Source organism: Acanthochromis polyacanthus, chromosome 16 (assembly GCF_021347895.1).
Source record: "Acanthochromis polyacanthus isolate Apoly-LR-REF ecotype Palm Island chromosome 16, KAUST_Apoly_ChrSc, whole genome shotgun sequence".
NCBI lineage: Eukaryota > Metazoa > Chordata > Actinopteri > Pomacentridae > Acanthochromis > Acanthochromis polyacanthus.
Genome location: NC_067128.1, coordinates 16,699,846 through 16,722,258, shown reverse-complemented (window position 1 = coordinate 16,722,258; position 22,413 = coordinate 16,699,846). Strand labels below are relative to the sequence as shown.

The 22,413-nt window shown below is 38.6% G+C and overlaps 1 protein-coding gene across 1 annotated transcript; it reads left to right on the top strand.

The window, feature by feature from the left end:
* Positions 1-175: 175 nt before the first annotated feature.
* On the top strand, positions 176-21,706 carry dnajc5ga (DnaJ (Hsp40) homolog, subfamily C, member 5 gamma a). The gene is made up of 7 exons (XM_022192720.2): positions 176-362; positions 10,240-10,367; positions 11,356-11,569; positions 12,038-12,194; positions 15,223-15,401; positions 16,181-16,215; positions 16,713-21,706. The coding sequence occupies exons 2-5, from the start codon at positions 10,249-10,251 to the stop codon at positions 15,396-15,398; spliced, it is 666 nt and encodes a 221-aa protein (XP_022048412.1). The 5' UTR covers positions 176-362; positions 10,240-10,248; the 3' UTR covers positions 15,399-15,401; positions 16,181-16,215; positions 16,713-21,706.
* Positions 21,707-22,413: the final 707 nt, after the last annotated feature.

Genomic DNA, 22,413 nt, shown 5'->3' with positions numbered 1-22,413 from the left:
TTACCATCTCCTAAACCACACTGGGTATCTATGTATTGCTGAGCAGCATTACATTGACTTTGTCACCATAATTTACTGAAAAGTGTGATTATTTATAATCATTATTAGCAGTTTTCCCCCTAAAAGTTAGATTTTTGTTGGGGCGAAACCTTGAAAGCAGCGTCTTCCAACCTTCATTTCCTGGAAGGAGGAGCCACGCACGAAGAAGCGACCCGGCGGACACAGCAGGCTATCACCGCCCAGCTACCGGGCTAACGTTACCGTGTCTCTGACCCGTTAACTGGGAGTTAAGACATTAAACCGGATGCCTCTATGATCCAGCTAACCGTACAACGAGATATACAGTGTTCAGTTTGCACAAGGTAAGGCATTTCGGCAGTACTAAATTAGCTAGCATGAGGTTAGCTAACCCTGGTCGCTGACATGGTCACGTACGCCGAACCCCATTCAAAAATCTGTCAATTTAAGGCTGACGTGCGGCTCAGAATTACCTCACAGTGGTAAAATTATTCCTAATACCGTATAAAACGTTCGTTCATCTCTGCAAACTGTCAAAAGAGAATTTAAACACATTTTTAAAACATTAATAATTTCATTTTGGACGACAATGGCAGCCAACAGTTGTGAACAAATGCTAAGTTGGTGACGATTTGAAATTACGGCTGCTATACATTCAGTATGTTTTTTGTGTAAGCCGAATTCATATATTATCAGAACTGATGCTGTGAAAACGGTATGACATATTGTACAATGCTTTCAGTGAGGATAGAAGCATATAATATGTTAAATTGTCAAAATTATAAATGTAGGTTGGTCCATCTTTGTCTTCACGCTATAGCGGCTGCATCTAGCTAGCTGTCTGTTGAGTATAACGGGCCATTTGTACATGTGATATTTCATTCGGTATAGTTTTTAATGAAGTTTTGCCATAGATCTGAGGGTATCCGTGGTGGAAAGATGTGTCGTATTAAAGTTAGATTAGCTAAAAGCTAGCTACCTGTCAATGCCGCGCTCAGGAGACAGTTTGGTAGATCAAGAAAGCCAGAGATATAACTTATGACAGAGTTAAAAGAAATGGGTCTCGTTAAGGGAAATTAGTAGAATAATCCCGCTAAAGTGTATTTATGAATGGCGGTGTGTAAAATAGAAAGTAGTTCTCCATGTGCGGGGAGATTAGCAAAGGATTAGAGCTCCACAAGGACAAACAGACGACAATCACGCGGTATTCTTTCCTTCATTATATCCGCATCGTTATCCCAAAACACCAGCCCCTTTCCTCCCGGAGCACCCCGTGGTTTGATCCTAAATTTACCTCGTCACCTGTTGTTTGATTCGGTTAACACCGAGACCACACATAGGTTGTCACATCTAAAGCCCCAACACCTCTGTGACCCAAGTCCACCCTGCCAAAACCAAGCTTCTCTGTTGCGTTTACTGTGTTTTCATTCAGGCTGGTTTGCCCTGAACTTAACCTCCCAAGAGGCTCATCCACTCAGGCTCTGCCAGCCAGCCTATAATCCGTTGATTTTTTTCAGGTTCCTTCTTCTCAAGTTTGAGGATTTTTTTGGGTTCTGGATCCCTGCTTATATCCTCCTACTTGATCCACTTTATGACATGAATGTGTTTTGATGAGGAGAGCAAATGACTCGATAAGCTGAATTAGCAGGAGCCGGCCACTGATGATTTGTAACAATTGCAAAAGACGCCTGAGTTTTAATCCCATGCAAATCTGCCTACTCTGTAACATGTAAAGTGAATAATCCAAAGCATATTGCCTTCCACAATTTTCAGTCATTTTTGGCGTAACTATGAATCAGCACATGAAGAAAATAACAGATCAATTACTTACAACAGTAGCTGTTCTTTGCAACATTTAATTACCCAGCATACTGATATATTGACGTTAAATGATTAAATTCTTTCCATCATGTTTCTGTCTGAAGAAACACAACCTTGAAGCTGTTCTTTTTTACCACAGTAGAAGTTTGAATGAATGCTCTTGACCATATGTGAATGCAGCTTTACATTTAGAGCCGTGGTTGTTTTTCAAGGCAGGATCACTAGGTGGGCAAATACCTAAGGGCCCCAAGACTATGGGATTACCACATATCATATGATTAGTTGGATTTATCGCACAACGAAATATATATATCAGCTATAGTAGGACCTTCATTCATCTTGTGACTTCCGTTTTTAAAACAGATGCTACGTTCAAATTTAGTTTTAATTTATATTGAACTAGTTTGTTGTAAAGTTGGGTTTTTTTGGAGTTTCTTTCTGTCAAGTTAACACACAGAAAACCCAGAGAGATGTTGTATTTCTCTGTTACAAGAGAACTGCAACGGACGCATCTGGCTCCAGGAGGTTAATCCAACCTTGCTGATTTTAATTTGCCCATCCGTGTGATGGAGGCAGCATTTGTACACAGTCTGAGAGTGAAGTCTTCCTGTGAGACTCAACTCAGAGTGAAAAAATGGGTTTTTTAAAGTGGATTTTGGTGATTAGACTTTTCTTGTGTGAACCAAGTATGGATTTTTAGTTTCCGGGTATCCATCATCATACCTGCTGCCCTACGTTTACTTCATGTATTCATACAGAACATGTGGCACCCCGCCATGGCTTTGTGTAGTCCAGGTTCTGCTATCGTGCATTCCTTTGCTTTCATTAACAGATGATTCGTACCAGGCACATGCGTTGATCCTTGGTGAAAATATGCCTACAGATAGGGTGATAAAGTCAGTGACACTTAAAAATAAAATTCTTACTCATTTTTATAAATTCTGATTGAAAAAAAAAATCCATCACGTGGACAAATTAAGCAAGCCTCTGTATTTGTCACATCCTGGTTTCTAGATAAGATGGAATTTATTAGAATCTTCTCAGAGAGTGTCATGTGAAACCTGTTTTATTTAAACCTATGACATCAAGCATCTGTTCTCTTTGCTATTTAAGTGTGCCAGAATCAAAAAACCACTCTAGCGTCCTCACAAAAAGGTTTTAGATTCCTATGAGTTTGGTGAGGGATTGTTCCACTGTAAGGAAACTCATTTGCTAGGGATGTAGATTTCAAAAGACTGCAAATTTGTCCAGGAGTGGGTGCCCCAGCCTACAAGCAGACCATTTGATGCAAAGAAAAAAAAGTCGCCCACAACCCCAAAATTTCATTACGGAACCTGCAGGTAACTCTGGAACTGTTGCTATCAAAATGCACAGTCAGAGAGAGATTACACAGAACTGGCCTCGACGTGGGCTGTGTCGGGGAAAAAGCCGTGGAATGCAACAGCAGTAAAATTACATTTTGACAGTGAACATACGGGCAAATACCAGGTCATTTGGAATTATGTTCACTGACCAGATGATTCAAAGATTTAGTCATTTTGCTACAGCAAGATTAGACGTGTTTGACCAAAGTCAGCTTTTCAAGAGAACCTAAGTCCAACTGTGAATCGTGGTGATGGAAAATCTTCTGGTTTAACAGCCAGAAAACCCTCTAACATCTTACATCTGAAGAAGGTTTACATGGAAGACAGGTCAAATTTTATTTTTGCTGATGTCAGAGACTGGTGGACAGTTATGTAAAACACCTACAGGAAGTTATTTCTGCTGAAGGGGCAATACTAGCCACTGAAGCGACTTACTTTTCTACAGATAAATCTTATATCTATTGATGTTTTTGTTGAGCAAATGTTTGTTGTTGTAACAGTCTTAAATAAGTGTTACGTCAACTTAATAGGAATTTTTTGGGGCTGCTGTTGAACTTACACATTTACAATAACTAACATTGGCCGACATCGATGTAACTCACTCTTTAAGTATTTTTTTGCGTTTGGGGTCAGTTTGAGTCAACCTTGTAAACTGAGCTTGTGTTGATCTTAACTCACACAACCTTCACAAGACATGAAAAAGAGGAGGTTTGCTAATGTTTAATTACATTCAGTATGACATTTTCAGCATTTGGAGTGAGATTTTATGTTACCTAAGTGATGGTAAAATGTTGAAGGATCCCAAGCTAATGCACATAATTTCTGTAATACTGAAACAGTTTGGCTTGTAGATATAATGTTCAGAGAGGTTCTGCTGAATATTCATCAAATACTTGGCATCAAAGATTTGTTAAACTGTCTAACAGAGACATTTTACTTGGCCTTCGGTATTGCAGTTGCATAGCTAACATGCCACACACCTTAAAAAGCTGCAGTTATTTTTAACAATAAAGGTACCTATTTTAAGAGTCATGGTGTTGCAAAATATCTTAAGGCTTTCTGTCCTCACTGAGCGAGAATTTCATCAGGGTTGTTGCCTGCAGTCCTCACGTGATTTTTCTCATTTGTGGTATTTGACAAGCACGTTTGTCTCGAGCAGCAAAAAGAAAAAAGCTTTGTTGAGCTGGCACAAAACAGGAGTCGGATGCTTTTAGGTTCTTTACTTATAGTGGTAAAAAAAAGTAGCTACTTTTAAATATGGATATGAGTAATTAAACAAGTCATTATTTCTCTCTACACTTGTACGTATCTGCTTGGAAATCCCTTGATATGTGTTCATTCATATGTTCAGTCACATCACTGCTGCTTCAGATAATTTAATAAATAGTGATTTTGAAAGGCTGGATTTTTTTAGATGCTGCTGGTAGCTGTCACAGTCTCATTGCTTTTTTCATGTTAGTGTGGTGTTAAACAAATATCTAGTTAAGTGTTTCTCAGTAACTGTGGGTGTATTTGCAAGTGCAGTTTTTTTTGTGATTGACATGTCTGTATGTTTCTAAGAATTTTCTTTTTGGGTTATCTGTGATTCAGCAGTTTTTACATTTGACTCTCACTTTTTCTTTTTTTTTGCATAGCATTGTTTTTAATGAAGGATGTTCAAACATGCCAATTGATGAATCTGCTTTATTACTGTGAACCTGTCTTCATGTATGACAAAAGGCCAGCAGTGTCTCAGTCTGTCTTGACAAACACACATGCAGCTGCTTTGCCTCCTTCGTCTTCTGTTTTTGTCTCTCAGCTGACAGCCTTTCAGCTAAAAATCATGATGGATAGTGGCTAAAGTTAGATGAATAGCAGCACTTCATAAAGCTCCAAATTTAATCAGCTCACAGTCAAACAGTTAGAAATGACTCTTCAGTATCTCTATTCTGAGTCTCCAGCTTTGGGACAGAGGCTATGGCTCATTTTCATGCCATTGGTCCTGGGAGTGTCATAAACAGGCATTCTGAATTTGCATGCATGCAGGGAAGTTTTAAAAGTCTGCGACACGACTGCAGTTGGTTAATTAACCTAATAGACCTGGCTCAGTGATGTCCAATCGATTGCTTCAGTGTGAGTTATCAGCGTGTGCGTCTTGTCTGAGCAGTTCCACAGCCACAAAGGTCTATATTAGGGGAAACATCGAAGGCTCGCTTTTATGTTCTGTGGAAATGCTTCCCCTTGCCAGAATGCCCCTTGGTTTGTGCAGCATGTTTGCAGGAGTATTTACATAAGCTTTCTTGGCTCCAGAAGGAACGCCATCTGGGCCTGCAGTGTTTCCATCGTTGAGAAAAATAGTGTCCTTTTTGAACTCCTCTTTGCTGGGTTTATTACGATCAAGAGCCCGACTTGATTTTTGTCTGTGGTCATACACTCTCCAGAGCACGCAGAAGCTTTTGTAGCATAGCTGATTGAAATAACACCATTATCACTTCAGCTAATCCTCAATAAAACCGCAAACAAACTCTTTATTAATCATTCTGTCTTTCATTTGAACAACGACTAATTGGTGATTAAAATATCTTTTTAGCTCTGGTCAGGGCGTGAGGACTGATTTGTGATGGGGAAATCTCCTTACAGACTCAGTCAGCAACATATGCCTTTGTAAAGAAACGGTGATAAACATATTTGGTTATGCAATCTGTAATATTCGTCCAGCATTGCAGTCTGACAGACATTATGTTATGTTTCACATCTTTACTTATTCTAATACCTTTGCAAAAGAAATACTTCCAAAATGTCTCTTTCCATATCCGTTGATTTTATGCATTGAAGGTAAAATTATTGAACATCTTATGTATAGACATAATAATTTCCGCCATTATTTATTTTGCTATTTTTAAGAAAAGTTTGCATGCTTTTAATAAAATATTCTGTCATCATTTACCCTCTAAAATCACTGCTGCTACAACATCATAATTTCCCAATGGAGAACACCAATCATGAATGTACTTTAGTGTAGCTAGTTATCCTAAAAACAGGGTGTTTCAAGTGTTTTTTTTTTAAGTTTCTATTTGTAAATGTTACAAAGAGACCTGAATCTTTTTGAATGAGAGTTAGATAGTGCTAAGTTAGAGTACCATCTATTACAACAGCAAATACATGTAAGCATTATGGAGCTTATTTTTTGTTTTCACAACAGAAAGCTCTTAACTAATTGGATGAGAAACAATAGAGTCAAAGCTGCTTTCTCTTTCACCGGTGCAGAACTAGAGGTCGAATTTGTTTCACTGGATTTTCTCATTAAATGCAAAAACAGCCTTAAAGTAGCAGAGTGATAAAAGGAAGAGCGGACATCAGCCGTCTGACCAGAATTCACGGAAAGTGTCTTCTGAAAGACCCCCTCAGGATGGGGATCTAATTTTAGCAAGTACTGTGTGTGTTAGGCTGAAAAGAACACAGGATAGCTTGAGAGAGGCTCATAGCTCACTGAAAGGTGCACTAGTGCATCTCAAAAAATTAGAACATTATTAAAAAAAAAAAAAGCCCCCAAAACATCTTGTGCTTTCATTCAAACATCCATATATTCTGTATTTATTACATATAAAATGAAATATTCCATGCATTTTTTTGTTTTAGTTTTGATGATTTTAGCATTACAGCTCATGGAAATCAGTATCTTGAATGTTAATATATGTGAGATATTTTTTTTTATTTGACTTTTTTTAATCAAGTGGCAGCAATGAAAGTACTGTGCAAGAGTTTTAGGTTTAAAGAACAAAAAATATGAGGATGCTTGAAAAAATGATACCACTAATAGTTTCTATTCATTGATTACCTTGAGGGCAGTGCAGTTAACAGTAAAACATCTGTCAGTATTTGGTGTAACCACCTTTTGTCCTTTAATAGCATTGATCCTCCGTTATACAGTCGCACACAATTTGTGTCTTCATTAGTCCCAGACTGTCTCCATGATGTGGAGAGATTTTTCTTGATTACTGAACATTTGGGCTTAGTGTCCTACTGCGGGATGAATTTGGAACGATCAGGATATCGCCCTGATGTTACGGTGTGTCCGAGCTAAGTACTTTTGCACAGCACTGTACCCCCAAGAATAAGGAAACCCTCTGTTCCGTGTCAGCTGTCTTAAAGGAAAAGTATTTATTTTGTCAGCATGAAACAGGCTGCACACATCAAAAAGAGCATAGCATCTACTAAACCATTCTTTTCCCCACCGGCTTATTATACCAAAACTGCACCGAGGACAAGTCCATAAATATGGGCGTATATGGCTCCTTTCTGTCTTTTCCCTGAAGGAGAAATTCTAGTAAGAACCAGATCTAACAAACATATCTCAGGTACTGAGGAATTACAGGGTTATGTAATCTTCTCAACTGGACATATTTTTTAATGTCGTAAAAGTTGCAGTCCTCCTTGGGAGTTATACAAGAAATGATTTAGCAGCAGATTTGCATTTGTGTAACTTCTACAACAGCTATAAAACTACCTGGGTGCTACAGTCTTCACTGTGTCAGTCCTGTACAGCTTTACAGCCCTATAAGGTAATAGTGTCACTATTAAGGCTTACATCTCCAAACTGTTCTAAACTCACTTAAAAAACCATCTTAATTATTACTAAGAATGTTTATAATGATATTAAATACCTTCTTAATTAGGATGCCTGTGTCTCTGGTAGAATAGCAAGGTTTGATCAATGTAAAGTTGCTCTGACTCCATTGCTGTATAAATGAGTGAATGAGAAACACATTGTAAAGCTCTTAGTAGAAACAAGCTAAGATTAGAAGGCACTATGTAAATGGACCATTTAGCATTATATAGTAACTAAAGAAATGTTCAATGAAATGTGGGATAAACGGTTTGGATCGATGAGCATACAGTACCATTTGTAAACACCACCAGTTGACATTTTGACAATGAGCGTGTGACTTTGTAATGCTTCGCTGACAGAACAAAGCCCCTTTCACACGGCTCTAGTATTAGCTGGGTTCACCATGTTTTATACTGTAATTGCAAAGGTCGTCTCAGTTTGATCTTTTTGCCAATCTGCCTTCATAAGGAAATTTCCAACTGTATGCTAGTTTGGAATAATAATACGGTAATAATAATAATGTGTGAATCAACATCTTAGTAGTAAGGCGTTGTATTTTATTAGTTTCCTTATTTGTTTACTTTGAAGGATGCATTGGATTTTCTCTGCTGTTTTTCTCAAGGCCTTCAAGAAGAATTAGAAATGCCGCCAAAATGCTGAATGAAAGCATTTTGACTTCAGAATAAGGCTGCTGTGCCTTAGCTCCTTTAACCCATAGTGCACCTACTGTTGTGGATGCAGAAATATAGAAATTTAAACAGTTGTTTGGTTTGTAGTGTGCAGTGCAGCCTGTCTAGTCAGACACTGACCAGGACATTGACTCGCTTTTACTTCAACGGGTAATCTGTGAGATCAGCAAAATGTAATCTTCTTTAGTCAATGACCCTGGTGGCATTATTCATGTGAGTAAGTAAGAGTCGCTATGTGTGCGTACAGTTGCTATAGCTTAGCAGAAATACCTCTTCTATTGTGTAATTATGAGGCACAAATGTTGCTGTAAGGCATTGTTTTTATAGTGGAGGCTGCTGAAGGACAAAAACATAAAAAAACAGTAAAATTTTGGGAGTTTTCAAAGGTTTTTTTTGTCTTTACCAGGCATTTGACATTAAAGAGACAGACAAGAAACAAGGGGGGAAAATGAGGGGCCTGCAGCAAACCAAATCAAACCAGGGGAGCTGTGGTTGTGTGGCATCAGCTGTTATACTTTTGTTAACGGATGGCTGTATTACGAAGCACGTTTCTTGGGTTAGCATGGCCTCTTGAACCTAAAGTCAAAGTTTTCAATGCTACAGAAGTGGCTCTCTATTAACCTCCTGGATCCTTGTAACTTATGCTGCAAGCTAGCCTGCTCCAGAGTAGGTTATGTTCAGAATTTGGCATTTGAATTGGCTGTAACAAGTATCTCCCTTTAACTGAATCATTTCCTGCTGATTTTCTGTGAGCAATACAGATTCTCAGCTGAGGGAATCTATCTGCAAACCTGTTGAGCTGTACGTTAGTAATCCCATCTTGCCTTGTCCAGTTTACACTGCTGGTACTGCAGCTGATAGAACACAGATTAAAAACTGATTAGTCTGTTGGTATTTATCGCTGAGAATGTTGAGTCATTTCACTTTAATTTGGTCAAAAGACAAATTTCCACTTTTTCTAAATTATTGGACAGTGTCAGACCTGTGTCATGTTAGAATTAAGCAGCTGCATTAAAGGGCACGTAGTGATAAAATGTATAAATTTTTATACTATCTTGTTTTCTTGCATCAGTTGCAGTAACACCGCTTTTTACTGTGACATATCTTTATAGTCCTCATTGTCCTCTATTATAACAGCCTCTGACTGAAGTAGGCAGCCTGCAATTGATCCAGTTTGTTCACATGACACAGTAAATGCCCCTGCATAGAGTCTTATGAAAAAATCCTGGGTTTACAAAGAGAGTTGATGGCTTCTGTCATGATATCCGTTCTCTCTGAATGGGATTTTAGGGTTTGTGGAGCGAGCTTACACAGAGAAAACGTGGCTATGTCAAACTGGCCATTCTCCAGGTTCTGGGATGTTGATTGATATTGATGTCAGTTGACTTGGAATCTGTTCATGTGTTGTATTAAGCTGTTTTATTGTTTGTTGTGGATCTCTTTTGTTAGTTACCACAGAAATTGCTGATTGCTATCATTTTATCTTTTACGTACGACTCCCCGACATCCTTCATTTGGCTGTCTCGCTGTATGTTTGTGAATCTCTGTTCTCTGTGCTAGATGTCTAAATCTGCATAACTTGGCTGCTCCTTTGTTAAACATCAGTGGTGGGAAGTTACAACAAAATTTTTGAAGGTGGTTGCTGTTCCACTCTGTGTGTAGACTCTGGAGTGCTTGGACTCTTGCCCTATGACAATAGGCTGCAGTATTTAAACTGTTAAACATCATCATATTTGGAATTGTTTTTTCCCTGTAACAGAGGTGAGCCATGGCTGAACCGAACAACTCCCGTCCCCAGAGGAAGATGTCTACTGCTGGGGAGAGTGTATACAAAGTGCTAGGGCTGGAGAAAGGAGCGTCAGCAGAAGACATCAAGAAAGCATACAGGTGAGCTGTCTGATATTTGAGTAATCTGAAGTATTGCTCCACTTAAAATTGTCTGAACTGCTTTTTTAGAAAGGTGTAGCTTCTCCAGAGGAGACCCACTAATCATACTCTCATTATTACTTTAGGTGTTTTCCTAACTGTTGTCTTAAATTTGTGTATTTGTATTGCTGACAGGAAATGTACTCTTAAGAATTTCCCAGAAAACTCAAGTGCTGTTTAGAAACTTTTCTCCAGCAGTCAAGAGCGCATTTCTGCCTGTGCAAAAGCAGACAAGCTGACATGAAAGCATTTGCTAATGAGCAGCTAAAGATTATTTCTATTACTTGATGAATATTTTCAGAGGCTCTGAATATCCTTCAGATTAAGACACTAATTAAATATAGTTCAAAGCCTAATGATAAAACAGACAAAAGCTGGAAACCTTTATATTTTTAAAGCTGACACCACTTAATTTGACAGATTTTCTTGGCAAACGACTTTGATTATTTAATTTTGTAATTAGGGTTGTAACAAAGGACTATTCTGATTATTATTTCCACCATCGGTTTGCCGGTTGTTTGGGCTAAAAGGTGTCACAGAAACTGTGAACCTGTTCATCAAAATTTGTTAAACTTCAAGAAATTTCGTCAAACTCCTCATTTGCTCCACCAAAAATTGTACAGTTTTTGTTTTGTACAAGGAAAAGAAAAATATCAGTTTAGAAGCCAAGAAAAGGTCCTCATTGGTAACATTGCCTAAAAGTGGCTAAAATGATGACAGTTAATCACAAAAAGATGATGATAATGATGGGGGTTGTTCTGGTTGGCCATGCAATGTTTACAACCTGGGCTTTTATTTCTTGTTTCGAGCTCATGGAGGAACTTAATCCTACATGACATTTTTTCACTCAGATTCCATCCTTTAACTGAGACTCTAAAAATTACTTTAAAAGTTATTTATTTCCGTCTTCCTTGCTGCATATTGTTTGATCTCCCTTCTCTCCTGTCAGAAAACTAGCCTTGAAGTACCACCCGGATAAAAACCCAGACAACCCGGAGGCAGCGGAGAAGTTTAAGGAGATCAACAACGCCAACTCTATTTTAAATGATGAGACCAAGAGGAAGATTTATGATGAGTATGGCTCCATGGGTCTTTATGTGTCCGAACAGTTCGGAGAGGAAAGCGTCAAATACTACTTCCTCATGTCTAAATGGTGGTTTAAGGTTTGTGTCTTTGTTTGCATTTCGTTTTTTTTGTTAAAGGCCTTTATTCAATTTCTTGAGTGGTTGAAGTTTTAATTTCAGGAGGAGTTGTCCATAAAGCATTTGAATTGCAGCTAACAGTGATAGTAACACCTGTACAATGTAATGTAATAGATGTGCAAGAAAAGCTGCCTTTGGTAAAACCGGTATGCGTTTTGTTGGTGGTTGTTTCAGTCCATTTGTGTGCTACTTACACTCTGTTCTTTTCCTCTGAATTTATTCCAGCCAAACAGTGAAATGAAAAGAAAAGCTTTTCTTGTGTTAGAATCAGACTGCCAGTGCTACTGACTGTGCAAAATTACATCTCTGACCTTTTTTTAAAGAGTGAATAAAATCCTCCCTGCTGCCAGTGTTTTGGAGATAAAGATTAAAGTTCTGTTAGTTCCTTCTGTCATACGGCTAAAAATCTGTGTGTGTTAATCCTTGCAGGGTCTGGTGGTGTGCTGTACATTTTTCACCTGCTGCTGCTGTTGCTGCTGCTGTTGTTTCTGCTGTGGGAAATGCAAGCCGCCCGACGACGACGAAAACTACCAGTACGTCGACCCTGAAGACCTGGAGGCCCAAATCAAAGCAGAACAGGACGGAGGTGAGTGAATGCTCAGTAGTTTGTGGGTGTGTCGCACAGTTACAGGTTTAGCCTAATAACTGCAGTCGTTATTATGCCGTATAAAGCAAATATTGCTGTTTTGTCTTTTTGTGTAGATGTGTACAGAATTGCATAATTTTTCTCTGTGGTTAACTCATAATAATAAGAAGGAGGGAGAACGAGGCACAACGATTAGCCACCTTTTTATCTTAATACATTCACATAAATTGTCGATTCGCTTAGGAAAAATGTGAGTACAAGATCCTTTAGTTGTGATGTATTCTGTACTTCTGTAATTGTGTTTGGTACAGTTATTCATGGTTAAAAAATTGCTTAATACTATAGGTTATTCAATGTGGACTAATCTGTTAAAAATTGTGAATAATGTGTTGCTTTGTTCTTCAATTTATCTACGACCGCTGTTGAAGCACAACTCTGTTATCCACTGCTGTTAAAGTGTTAATCCATGCAGTGAGAAAAGAAGTGAGCAGAATCTGGAGACTAATAGCCTGACAACAAAGAAATAAGTGAAAAAAGGAGAGTGTGATTTTAATCACTTTGAATGATGGAGGGGATGGCCATTTGTAGCTTTGATTTATTTATTTAAACAAGGCTGCAAGCTCAACAAGAAAATGCCTTAGCACAATATTTGTTTCTGCTGGATGGGGCAGGAGTGCACAGAAAGCTGCAGACTTCACTCAATTCAATTAAGACTATGTTAATGACGACCCAACTTCTTCTTGCCTCAGGCCGAAAAGAGTCTGGAGTTAAGTTGTAAACACATAAGTGTTTTTGCTTGTTTGTTTTTCGGTGTTTTTGGAGCAGAAACTTAGCCTGTTATTGCATCAACAACTTGAGCAGAACAGCTTCCAGCTTTTGTTGGGCTGTACAGCGACCAGCTGACTGTGGTTTAATTTTTTTTTCACTTTTTATTTATTGTTTTAGCAATAAACAACAACAACAAAACAGACAAACGGGTGAGATCTGGGAAAAAATAACTTGCAGTCCACCCAGGCAGGAGGGTGCAGGTACAAAGCGCATTTTTTTTTCAATGTATTTTCTCATAGAGAACAAAAGATGGGGTTGTTAAGAGTCCAAATGGTTATGGCAGTCCCATTTTTCCCGGTATTTATCCCCCTTCTCTCTCTAGAGTCTAAGTGAGAAAGTCATCTTTTCCACTGAGCGAATGGAGTTGATTATATTAATAAGAAGGGCAGTGGTGGGGGGTGTCCTCTGAAACCAGCACTTGGTTATTGCTTTCTTACTTGCAGCCAGAAAGATCTTGAGGAGGAATTTGTCACTTTTGCAGAGATCGCTGGGGATTTTTCCCAAGTAGAGGGAAGCTCACTGTGGTTTATGAATGTAATATTGTCCATAGTGTAGCAGACACACTTTGAGAAGTAAAATATCTGTTGGAACTGGGTTTGGTTTGTCGGTGATATGGCTGTCATAATCATGAAATCTTATTTGAAAATTGTCATACAAACAATTGCGATTAAAAATGTAATTGCTTTAAACTGATAAATGTTAGTGTATTTGAGTGGCACTTTAAATCTGACAAAATGCCTCTGCCAAGTTATTGAGCTCCTGCTTTTCATTTGGCTGAAAACCAGAATGTGCCCTCGGTGGTGCTGTGGTGTTTGATGTTGCAACTAAATCCCTTCACTTAATCTCAATAGATGCGCTTTAAAATGCAATAGAGTGAATATTGAAAGTGAAAGGGCCTGAAGAAAAACAGTTGGTGCCATTAAACCACGACAGACGAAAAGCACGCAGACTAAAAATGATGTGGAAGTCGTGATTAAAATGGCATTTGTGTTAGTCGCTTCCAGATGTTTATTGCATGCTAGCGCAAAAATGATAATATTTCTGCAAAGTGACTGCAGTCAGCTCAAATAATTGTGATCAGGCAATTATGTAACAATTGGTCTAGAGGATCATAGAGACAGATGGAAAGCAGAGGCTAACATGCAAGTGAAATTAAAACTTATGATGTTGCTTTAATGTAAATGTAACTGACACCAGAGGCTACAAAACTCAGTGGATGATGCCTTTTACTACCTCCTAGTGAGGTTGTGTAACGTGGACTAAACGGTAACTATTCCTGTGTAATTGTGATGGTTGCTCAGAGGGTGTCACGCATTATTTACATACTCTACAAATGTGCCACTCGACAAATCTGCTAACATGAGCTACTGTAAGCTACTTGTCAGACCAGACGAAGGGAGGCTACAGCAGCAGAACTCCAGAACTCCGTGTTGTCCTGCAGGTCAAATTGACCCATTTTAAAGTTTGAAAATGTAAAAAAATATATATATATTTTCACAGTGAAATTTCTGATGTCCACATTTTCAACATTTTTGGGAAAGTTTTGAACGTTTTTTGGTGGGGGAAAAAAAGAAATGTTAAATGTTTCTTAAGAACATTCACAGAAAAATCAACCAAAATCCAGCGAATTCGCTGGATTTTGGTTGATTTTTCTGTGAATGTTCTTCAAGAAAATATTAGAAGTTTTACCGATATATATGTAATCACTTTAGATATTTTTAGGATTTTTTGGGAATATTTTTACTCATTTTTTGAAAAATATTTCCCAGAATTTTCTTTCCAAATTTGGGGGATTTTTTAAATAATACTTTTAAAGGAAGCTTTTAAGGAATTACTGGAATTTTCTTCCTGGTGGTTTTGCAAATTTTCTGAAATTTGGGGGATTTTTTTTTGTTGCAAAATTATGGATGTTTTTCAGACAAGGAAACAGTATTTTTTTGGTGCCCATAAATGAGGACAACAGGAGGATTAAAATGAGCCATAATACATTTTACTGCTTTTGATAAAACTTTGTATTTGTAAGAAGAATATTACACTATTTGGTCTTCCTTTAAATCCAAGAGCAACACAGGAGATATTTTTAACTTCATGTTTTCTGATGTTCACAATCAAACCAACCCAAGGCATTTGGTAACTTCACCAGTGAATTTGAAATGCACTTAAACTTCAGGATTCGTGTTTTCCTGCTCCACTCCAACAGGTAACACAGTAATCATAGGCCAGCCCACATCTAATCTGGGCCCAGAAAGCCCAGAGGAGCAGGGTAAGCCCATCCCCCTGCCTATGCCCATGCCTCCACCTGAGCCCCAGGCGCCGATCTCGACCAATCCAGCAGGGGAAGAAAACCCCGGGGAGACCTTACCAGAGTCAAAATGACTCGTAAGAGCCACTTTGTCAAATTTATGTGTCACGTCGTCATCCACGCGTTCTGTCTTGTATGAGAAGCCATCTTCACCCTCGGTGTTGCATGTCTGCTGTACGTGGCTTCTGCTTCTTCACTCATCCATAACAAAGTGCTCCTGCTGTCCAGTTACCACTGCCATGCACATTTACTACTATATTCACCATGTTGTTCAAGCTGTCTTGTACCTGCATGTCTCCTCACACTGTCCGTATGGTCCTCACATTAAATAACTACTGCTTGCAAGAAATGCTGTCAGAAAAGAAGCATTTTTATGTCACATCGGGACATTGTACAGATATATTGTTATTCAGATGAAGTATTTATTGTTATATTTGTTTGTACTTTTACCAAAATGGAAAAAATCTGAAAGTCAGTAGTTGATGTAACGTTGCCATCCTCACATCAGGGTTTTGCTCAGTATGTGTTTGTTTGTCTGCTTCATGAAACACCATGAACTTCATGCCACTTTACTAATCACATTAACATCCTGCTTTGCTTCGTTTATGGTTACTTTCATTATTTTGTTGAAGACTTTCTTGAATTCACTTCCAGGTCTATTGTAAACATTTTGTAAACTTGTTAAGCTCCCTAAAACCTTTGGATAAGTTAAGAGATGTTAGCATTCCCTGACCTGGAAAGAAAAAACTAAGGGAGCTGTGCCTTTATATTTAGCTCTTTATAATCATTTTTGTTTTGCTTTTCTTTTGAATTTGTGTGATGATGATTAAATGGGCGCCTTTGTCTCCCCCCACAGGAAAGAGATGAGCCTCACCTACAGAAAGCAGGACGGTAAGACACTGCTGAGCATGTGCACTACTGCTCCATGCAAAAGTGGCCTGGATGTCTACAGAGGTTCACGCAAACTGTTATGCACTTAGGCAGATATGTAAATAAGTATTCATTTGTGTACATTACCTCATTCATACATTTGCAAATATTGATATCAGACTTGTACTGAAATTTGTTGGAAAATAAAGGCCTATCTGAAATCAGCAAATATCCAGTATTGTGTACCCGTATTCTTGCTATGGATGTTAATTAACCTCCACAAAGGGACAGCTAGTCTTCCTGAGGCCCACAAGATAAGAATGAACAGCAATTTAATTACACGTTATCAATCAGAAGGAAAAGCAGAAGACAAACTTCATATCTACCTTTTATCTTCTGTAGGTAGGCAGTAAAGCTGCTGTGAAAATGTGTGTCTTTTGTCAGACTTTTCGTGTTGTGATGAACCTGATACAGCTGCTTCTCATCTCAGTTTGACTCCTGCTTTCTTCTCTTTTTAGCCTTTCAAGCCCCTCTTATGATCCAGCCACATCCGACTGCCGCCAGCAACCCAGAGAACAACCAGCCCAATGTCACCAGCCAGCCCAGGCTTTTGTCTCAGTCCCACCTCAACCTACCTGATCTACGAACAACACCTGTGAGGCAGACACTTAAACGCTCTAGGTCCCCTCCATAGGATTCAAATTATGGAGGAGTATTCATTCTGATGAACCTACTTGCTGGTAATGCTGAGACTGTCGTGGATTGTTTCAGACCAGCTCTTAAGTACAAGTCAACTAGCCATCCTCCAACAAGTTCCTTCTCTTCCAGCTGCCCACATGTCCAGCCTCGCCTTGATGTGACCTTGATATTCGTCCACTTCCACTTGTCCGGGGCTGAGCTTGAACTTCTCATTAATCTGTTCTGGTCATCCCATTCCAGTCAGTGAGGATGTGACACTGGGGCAGAAAGATGGTGAAAACAGAGGGATATAAGGGGAAAATGCATAACCTAAAGGCGATCCTCACTATTTTTCCAGATCAGGACTGGAATTAATTCTTTATCTGTGTCCCAACCTTACTGCCTCCCTCCGTCTGTCCCCAACAGAAGTACTTTTTTACATTTCTCCCCCTTTAACTTGCTTTGGAGTTTCCTTCTTTCAAAAAAAAAACAAAAAAAACAAAAAGCCATGAGGATCGGTAGTAAATTCGATGCCACTTGTCACGTGTACACATCATCAGGAGCCAGCAGCAAAACAGAAGTTACACATTAAGACTTGAAGATGAGGATTAAATACTTTTTGTTTTTCTCCCTCTTCTTTATCCTCCTGTGAACACTCGGTTAAATGTTACATTATCATCCTCAAGCGCTCATCCTCACAGACTAGCTCTTGATGCCAAATGTGGTGATACAAATATTCATCTTTTAAAGGAGGCGGGAGGTCGCTTCACAGAGTTTTTTTTTTTTTTTTTTTTTTTTTTTTTTCCCAGGACCCTAACACGTTTCATTGCTTTGATGTTACGCCTGAGCCAAAACCTGGAGCTGAAGATTTAGAACTTGGAGGAGTAGAATCGAGGCTTCCTTCTCCAATGTGCATGCGTTTTTGTCCAGCTGCATGCCCCTCTACTGTACAGCACTGGGTCACGCACCCCAACTACAACTCACAGAAGAACTGCTGGTCCTTACAGACATGCAGACTCTAGTTAAACACATCCTGTATACAAACACACACTCATACCAGCCCTAATGTCATCGTGTGCTGAAAAAATACCACCCCAAATATAATCTGTTGACTTAAATAGACAGATGCCATAATATGGAGGACAAAGTGCAAAAGTTTTGACAAGAAAAGACTGTTGGTTGATCCTTTGTTGTCAGTTTTGCATTGTGGTTTCGCTCCTTCTTGTGTTGCAGTCAGATTATTTGGTAGACCAAAGTAACAACAGAGCTTCATGTAGCCAGCCAGCCCGTAACGAACCAGGTCTAAAAGTCTCTGGAAATGCCATTTCTCTGTCAGCCACGGTTCGCTTTGTTGACGTTAACTGTATAATATGTTTGGGTCTATGCACCTTGTGAGACGGGTCTGATGCCATTTCACATTTCCTCTTCTGTCTCAGTTTAAATCTTTTATTGTACCGCTTACATCTACAGCTGCAGTAACCATCAGCTTGAAAGCTCCTTTATAATCTGTAAACTCAGGTCCAGATTCACTAACACTGCATTGCAGGGGCAATCTTCTGATTTAATTGTGCTGCAGTTGCTTGAGTGCATTTTGAGATTTCATTTAATTTGCAGGATGTTTTGTAAATTTATTTGCAGTCCTCGAAAAGAGTTTTGAGCGAGCAATCGACCACCTGTATTGCAAATTCCAGGCGTCGACATTTTAACCGGAGGACTGATTCATTCATTCCTGCAATTTCACACCATAAATATCCTTTTCAGTGATCTGTCGTGACTCTGCAGGATTGAAAACTCTCCTTTGCTGAGTGGCTTGATGCTGATAGTGCTGTGCCTTGAAGAATAATTCTAGCAGTGACTGAACAGACAAACGTTTGATGCATTTTGCCGTCACCTCAACATGTGTGAGACTGTTCTGTAGCATCACCCGTGAATATTATGTTGAAAATAATCTCATCATGTAATAATTCAACATATACATGAGCATGACTGATGGATTTAGGCTTTATCTCTTAACTTGAGGCCTTTAGTTTTCATAACTCGTCATCTTTCCTCATTCTACACTTTATGGTGATTAATGTTTTCCTTTGCAAACCTTTGGTGAATCTGGATCAGTGTTGTTGATTCAACACCTTGAATTGCACGACTAACACAGCCACTTGAGATCTTTGACATCACTGGAGTTTTTTTTTCATGCAGACTTAATCAAATGCACATTTTCCTTGGTTGTTCTGGGTTTTAGAAAGCTCAGTTTAATTTGACATTTTGCTCTTGGATTTCGATCAGGTTTTAAAGCAGCATTCACCCGTCAGTCAGAGGGGATTGTTTCAAGTATTTCAAGTATTTTCATCTAACTTTTATTTAGCACTTTGTCTGTACGTCTAAAATCAAAAATTGGTGAGAAATGTTCAGTGAGGTTTCTCAGATTTCCTAGATGTCTCCTTGTGGAGCGCTGGTGTGCCAAGACGAAGAAACAGCAGATTTTTACTGTGCTGCAATGACACTATTTTTGGCATTTTTACCTGATAAGTGACTGAAATGTGTTCTCAATCAGTCTGTAAATTGACTAATTCTTTCATTTTTTGGACACTAGAGTTTCCACGTTGACTTGCTATTGTTCATATGTTGCTGTGGATTAAAGCCGGAGGTCAGTGTCTGTCGTTCTACACAAAAGCAAAACTGGATTTTCTGTTACGACCATGTGAGCGATTTTCACCAATGTGTTATTGCTATAGTTGATCAATAAGAACAAAGGTATTTGTACCTTTCACTACAAATTGCTATGACTAATAACCAGCCAATCAAGTGCTTTAATCAGTTTAATGCATTTGCTAAGGCACTAGAATTATTAATTGTAATGTGATTTTGGTGAGGATTTCAGCCAGTGTAAGCGTCTGGATCAGTCTGGCTTAGAAGCCACAACAAAAGAGCGAAATCCAGGAGAAAAGGCCTAAAGATGACTAGTTTATTTTACAAAAAAAAAAAGATTGACACTAAACAAATGGATAAGTTTTGGCAGTCGGTATAGGAGTTTGTGAATGGGTGAACAGTATGGATGGAAACGATAAAAGCCAACAAATATGCATAGTACTGATGACAGGAGGGGGACTTATTTTGAGGAAACACTGGGCCCTGGAGCCTCAAACTGTCCTGTTGACTCAGCAGAACAGGCCATCACACCCTACATTTACCTGCAGTAGTTTCATGCAACCTCTGAACAAACTGATGAAATGATACGAGGGACACCCAAGCGTCTCATGTTCTTAACAAGCTGTTACAAATTCTTCAGACAGATTTTTAAAGGAATAGTTCAACATTTTCTGGAAATATATTTTGTTAATTTGTTTTCTTCACTGCTTCTGGCAGTGAAGCAAATAGTCCCCTGTTAAACCATAACACTGTTAAGATGTTGAATAATGAGCTTATAGGTGTTGGTCAGTGGATCTTGTTACTTTATTTTTGACAGAGCTGGGCTTGCTGTCGCCTCGTGTTTACAGTCTTTCTAAGCTAAGCTTGTTTGATAGCCTAATATTTAGCACATAAACATGACCATGGTACTGACAAAACAAAATACAAACTATATTTCTCACAATGTTGATCTGTTCCCTTAGATCACACTATTTAAACAGAGGAAAAATATGTAGGAAGGAACATTTTGCTGCCATGTATTATTACCTTCAACATTGTTTACTTCTGTCATGTGGACGTTGATGTGCTGTGGAGAGTTGTGTCCAGGATAGAGTTCTGTTGCGTGTCGGTAATTTTTTAAAACAAAGGTTTTCCCTTTCTGGTGGCAGGATGAGATTTGAGGGCAGGACAAATAAAGGCAAGTGTGTCAGAGCTGGTAAAAAAGATACTCTTCTAAATTTGTCGTTCTGTTGCTGAAGTTTCTCAGTGTTGCCCAGTGAACTGCAGTAAGCTAACGCAGAGCTCTGTGTACAATTTTGTGAATTACAAACTGCTCATAAACCAGCTTAAACAAGCGCCTCCATTGCTTCTGCTCCGTCTTTGATGGATTACATATCATCTTGTGTTACTCAGCAGAACTGTTTGCAAACTTGAACGTTATTACATGTCTTTTTTTTTTTATTATTATTATCGATAGCCAAAACTGAAACGAAGCATTTCATGATTAATTCCATTTAGTCTTTCTTCAGATCCACTCAAATTAAATCAATTTAGTCCATGGAGCACTGAAAGACATATTTATTATTTTTTAATTGTTGTAAATAACTCATAAAACAGCAAAGTAAAAGACAAAGTTCCTTATTGTTGGTAGACGGGTTTTATGAACTGATTAAACCATGTACATACATTTTTATTATTTTTTAATTTATGTCACGTAGAAAAACCGTAACCTAAATTTGGAATGACAGATATGTGGGACAGCAGGGCGGTCAACTTTGATGTTTGATCAAGAGCACAGACTAAAGTTATTTGTGTTTACTTTGAATCACTGGCTCAGGTGGTCCATGCTAACATGTTAGCATGCACTGGGTTTAGTGCTAATGCTACAGTATGCCAAAAACAGTTAGCAAGGAGCTAAGGTTCTTCCAGAGACGGATGACTTTTTGTGTCTGCGTTCTTATTGTTTAACAGAGAAGTTGACCAGATGGACAATCTACCACAATTGCTGTGTTTCTCATTACCATGACAAGAAAACCCTAAATTCAGCATAACAGTAGAATGACATGATGAAAGCATCTTATCAGTGTAGCTAAAGTTTTATTTTATTGTCTTTTGGGGGGGCATGTCGCTAACTGTTGTGGTTCCCTGTGGACGATGTGTAAATGAGTTATTATGGAATTCAACCAAATAAAAATGGAGGATTTTATAACTTACTGTTTCTTTGTTTTGTATTTGCAATTCCCAGTCACCCAAGTAGTTTCAGCATTTTTTTTTTGCTCATGTCACATTTTAACTCAAGATGGGTTCATTTTTCATATCAGTATAAAGTCTTGCACCTAAATAGACATACAAAAAACTGAACTCAAAAATGTTTTCTGTGCGCAATAACACACTTACAATGCCATGAATTCTAAATGAAGAAAATAAAGCAAATGTTGGGTTTCTTTGAAAATTTGGAATCAAAATGTCCAACGTTTTTCCGAGTGCTCCATGGTGTTGCTAATACTGGAAAAAATGGTGGTTCTTCATCCTGTAGATATTTTACTACTTAGATTTTTAATATGTTTCCATGCTTCCCTCGTGTCTGCTCTGTAAACACAGCATGCAGTTCAGCCTAATTCAGGCAAACAGACCCTGAATTTGTGTCATGTCGTTGTCTGTCGCAGCTTAGTTTTATTTTTGGCAATTTTTTGATGAAACGTGTAGAATGAACTGATGTTGATTTAAAGCTTAGATGTAGTCCTCACACATAATTAGTCCAAGGGCTGTTGCAGTTTCTTTCTATGATAAATGTTGTAATTTTGCCATTTTTTAAAAAACTTCTTATTTTTGAAGATGCCAGACCTTTCAAACCTGCCAGTGGGTTTAGGGATTCAGAGGGTAAACCCAAATATCGACACCCTCTTAGCCGTGTGA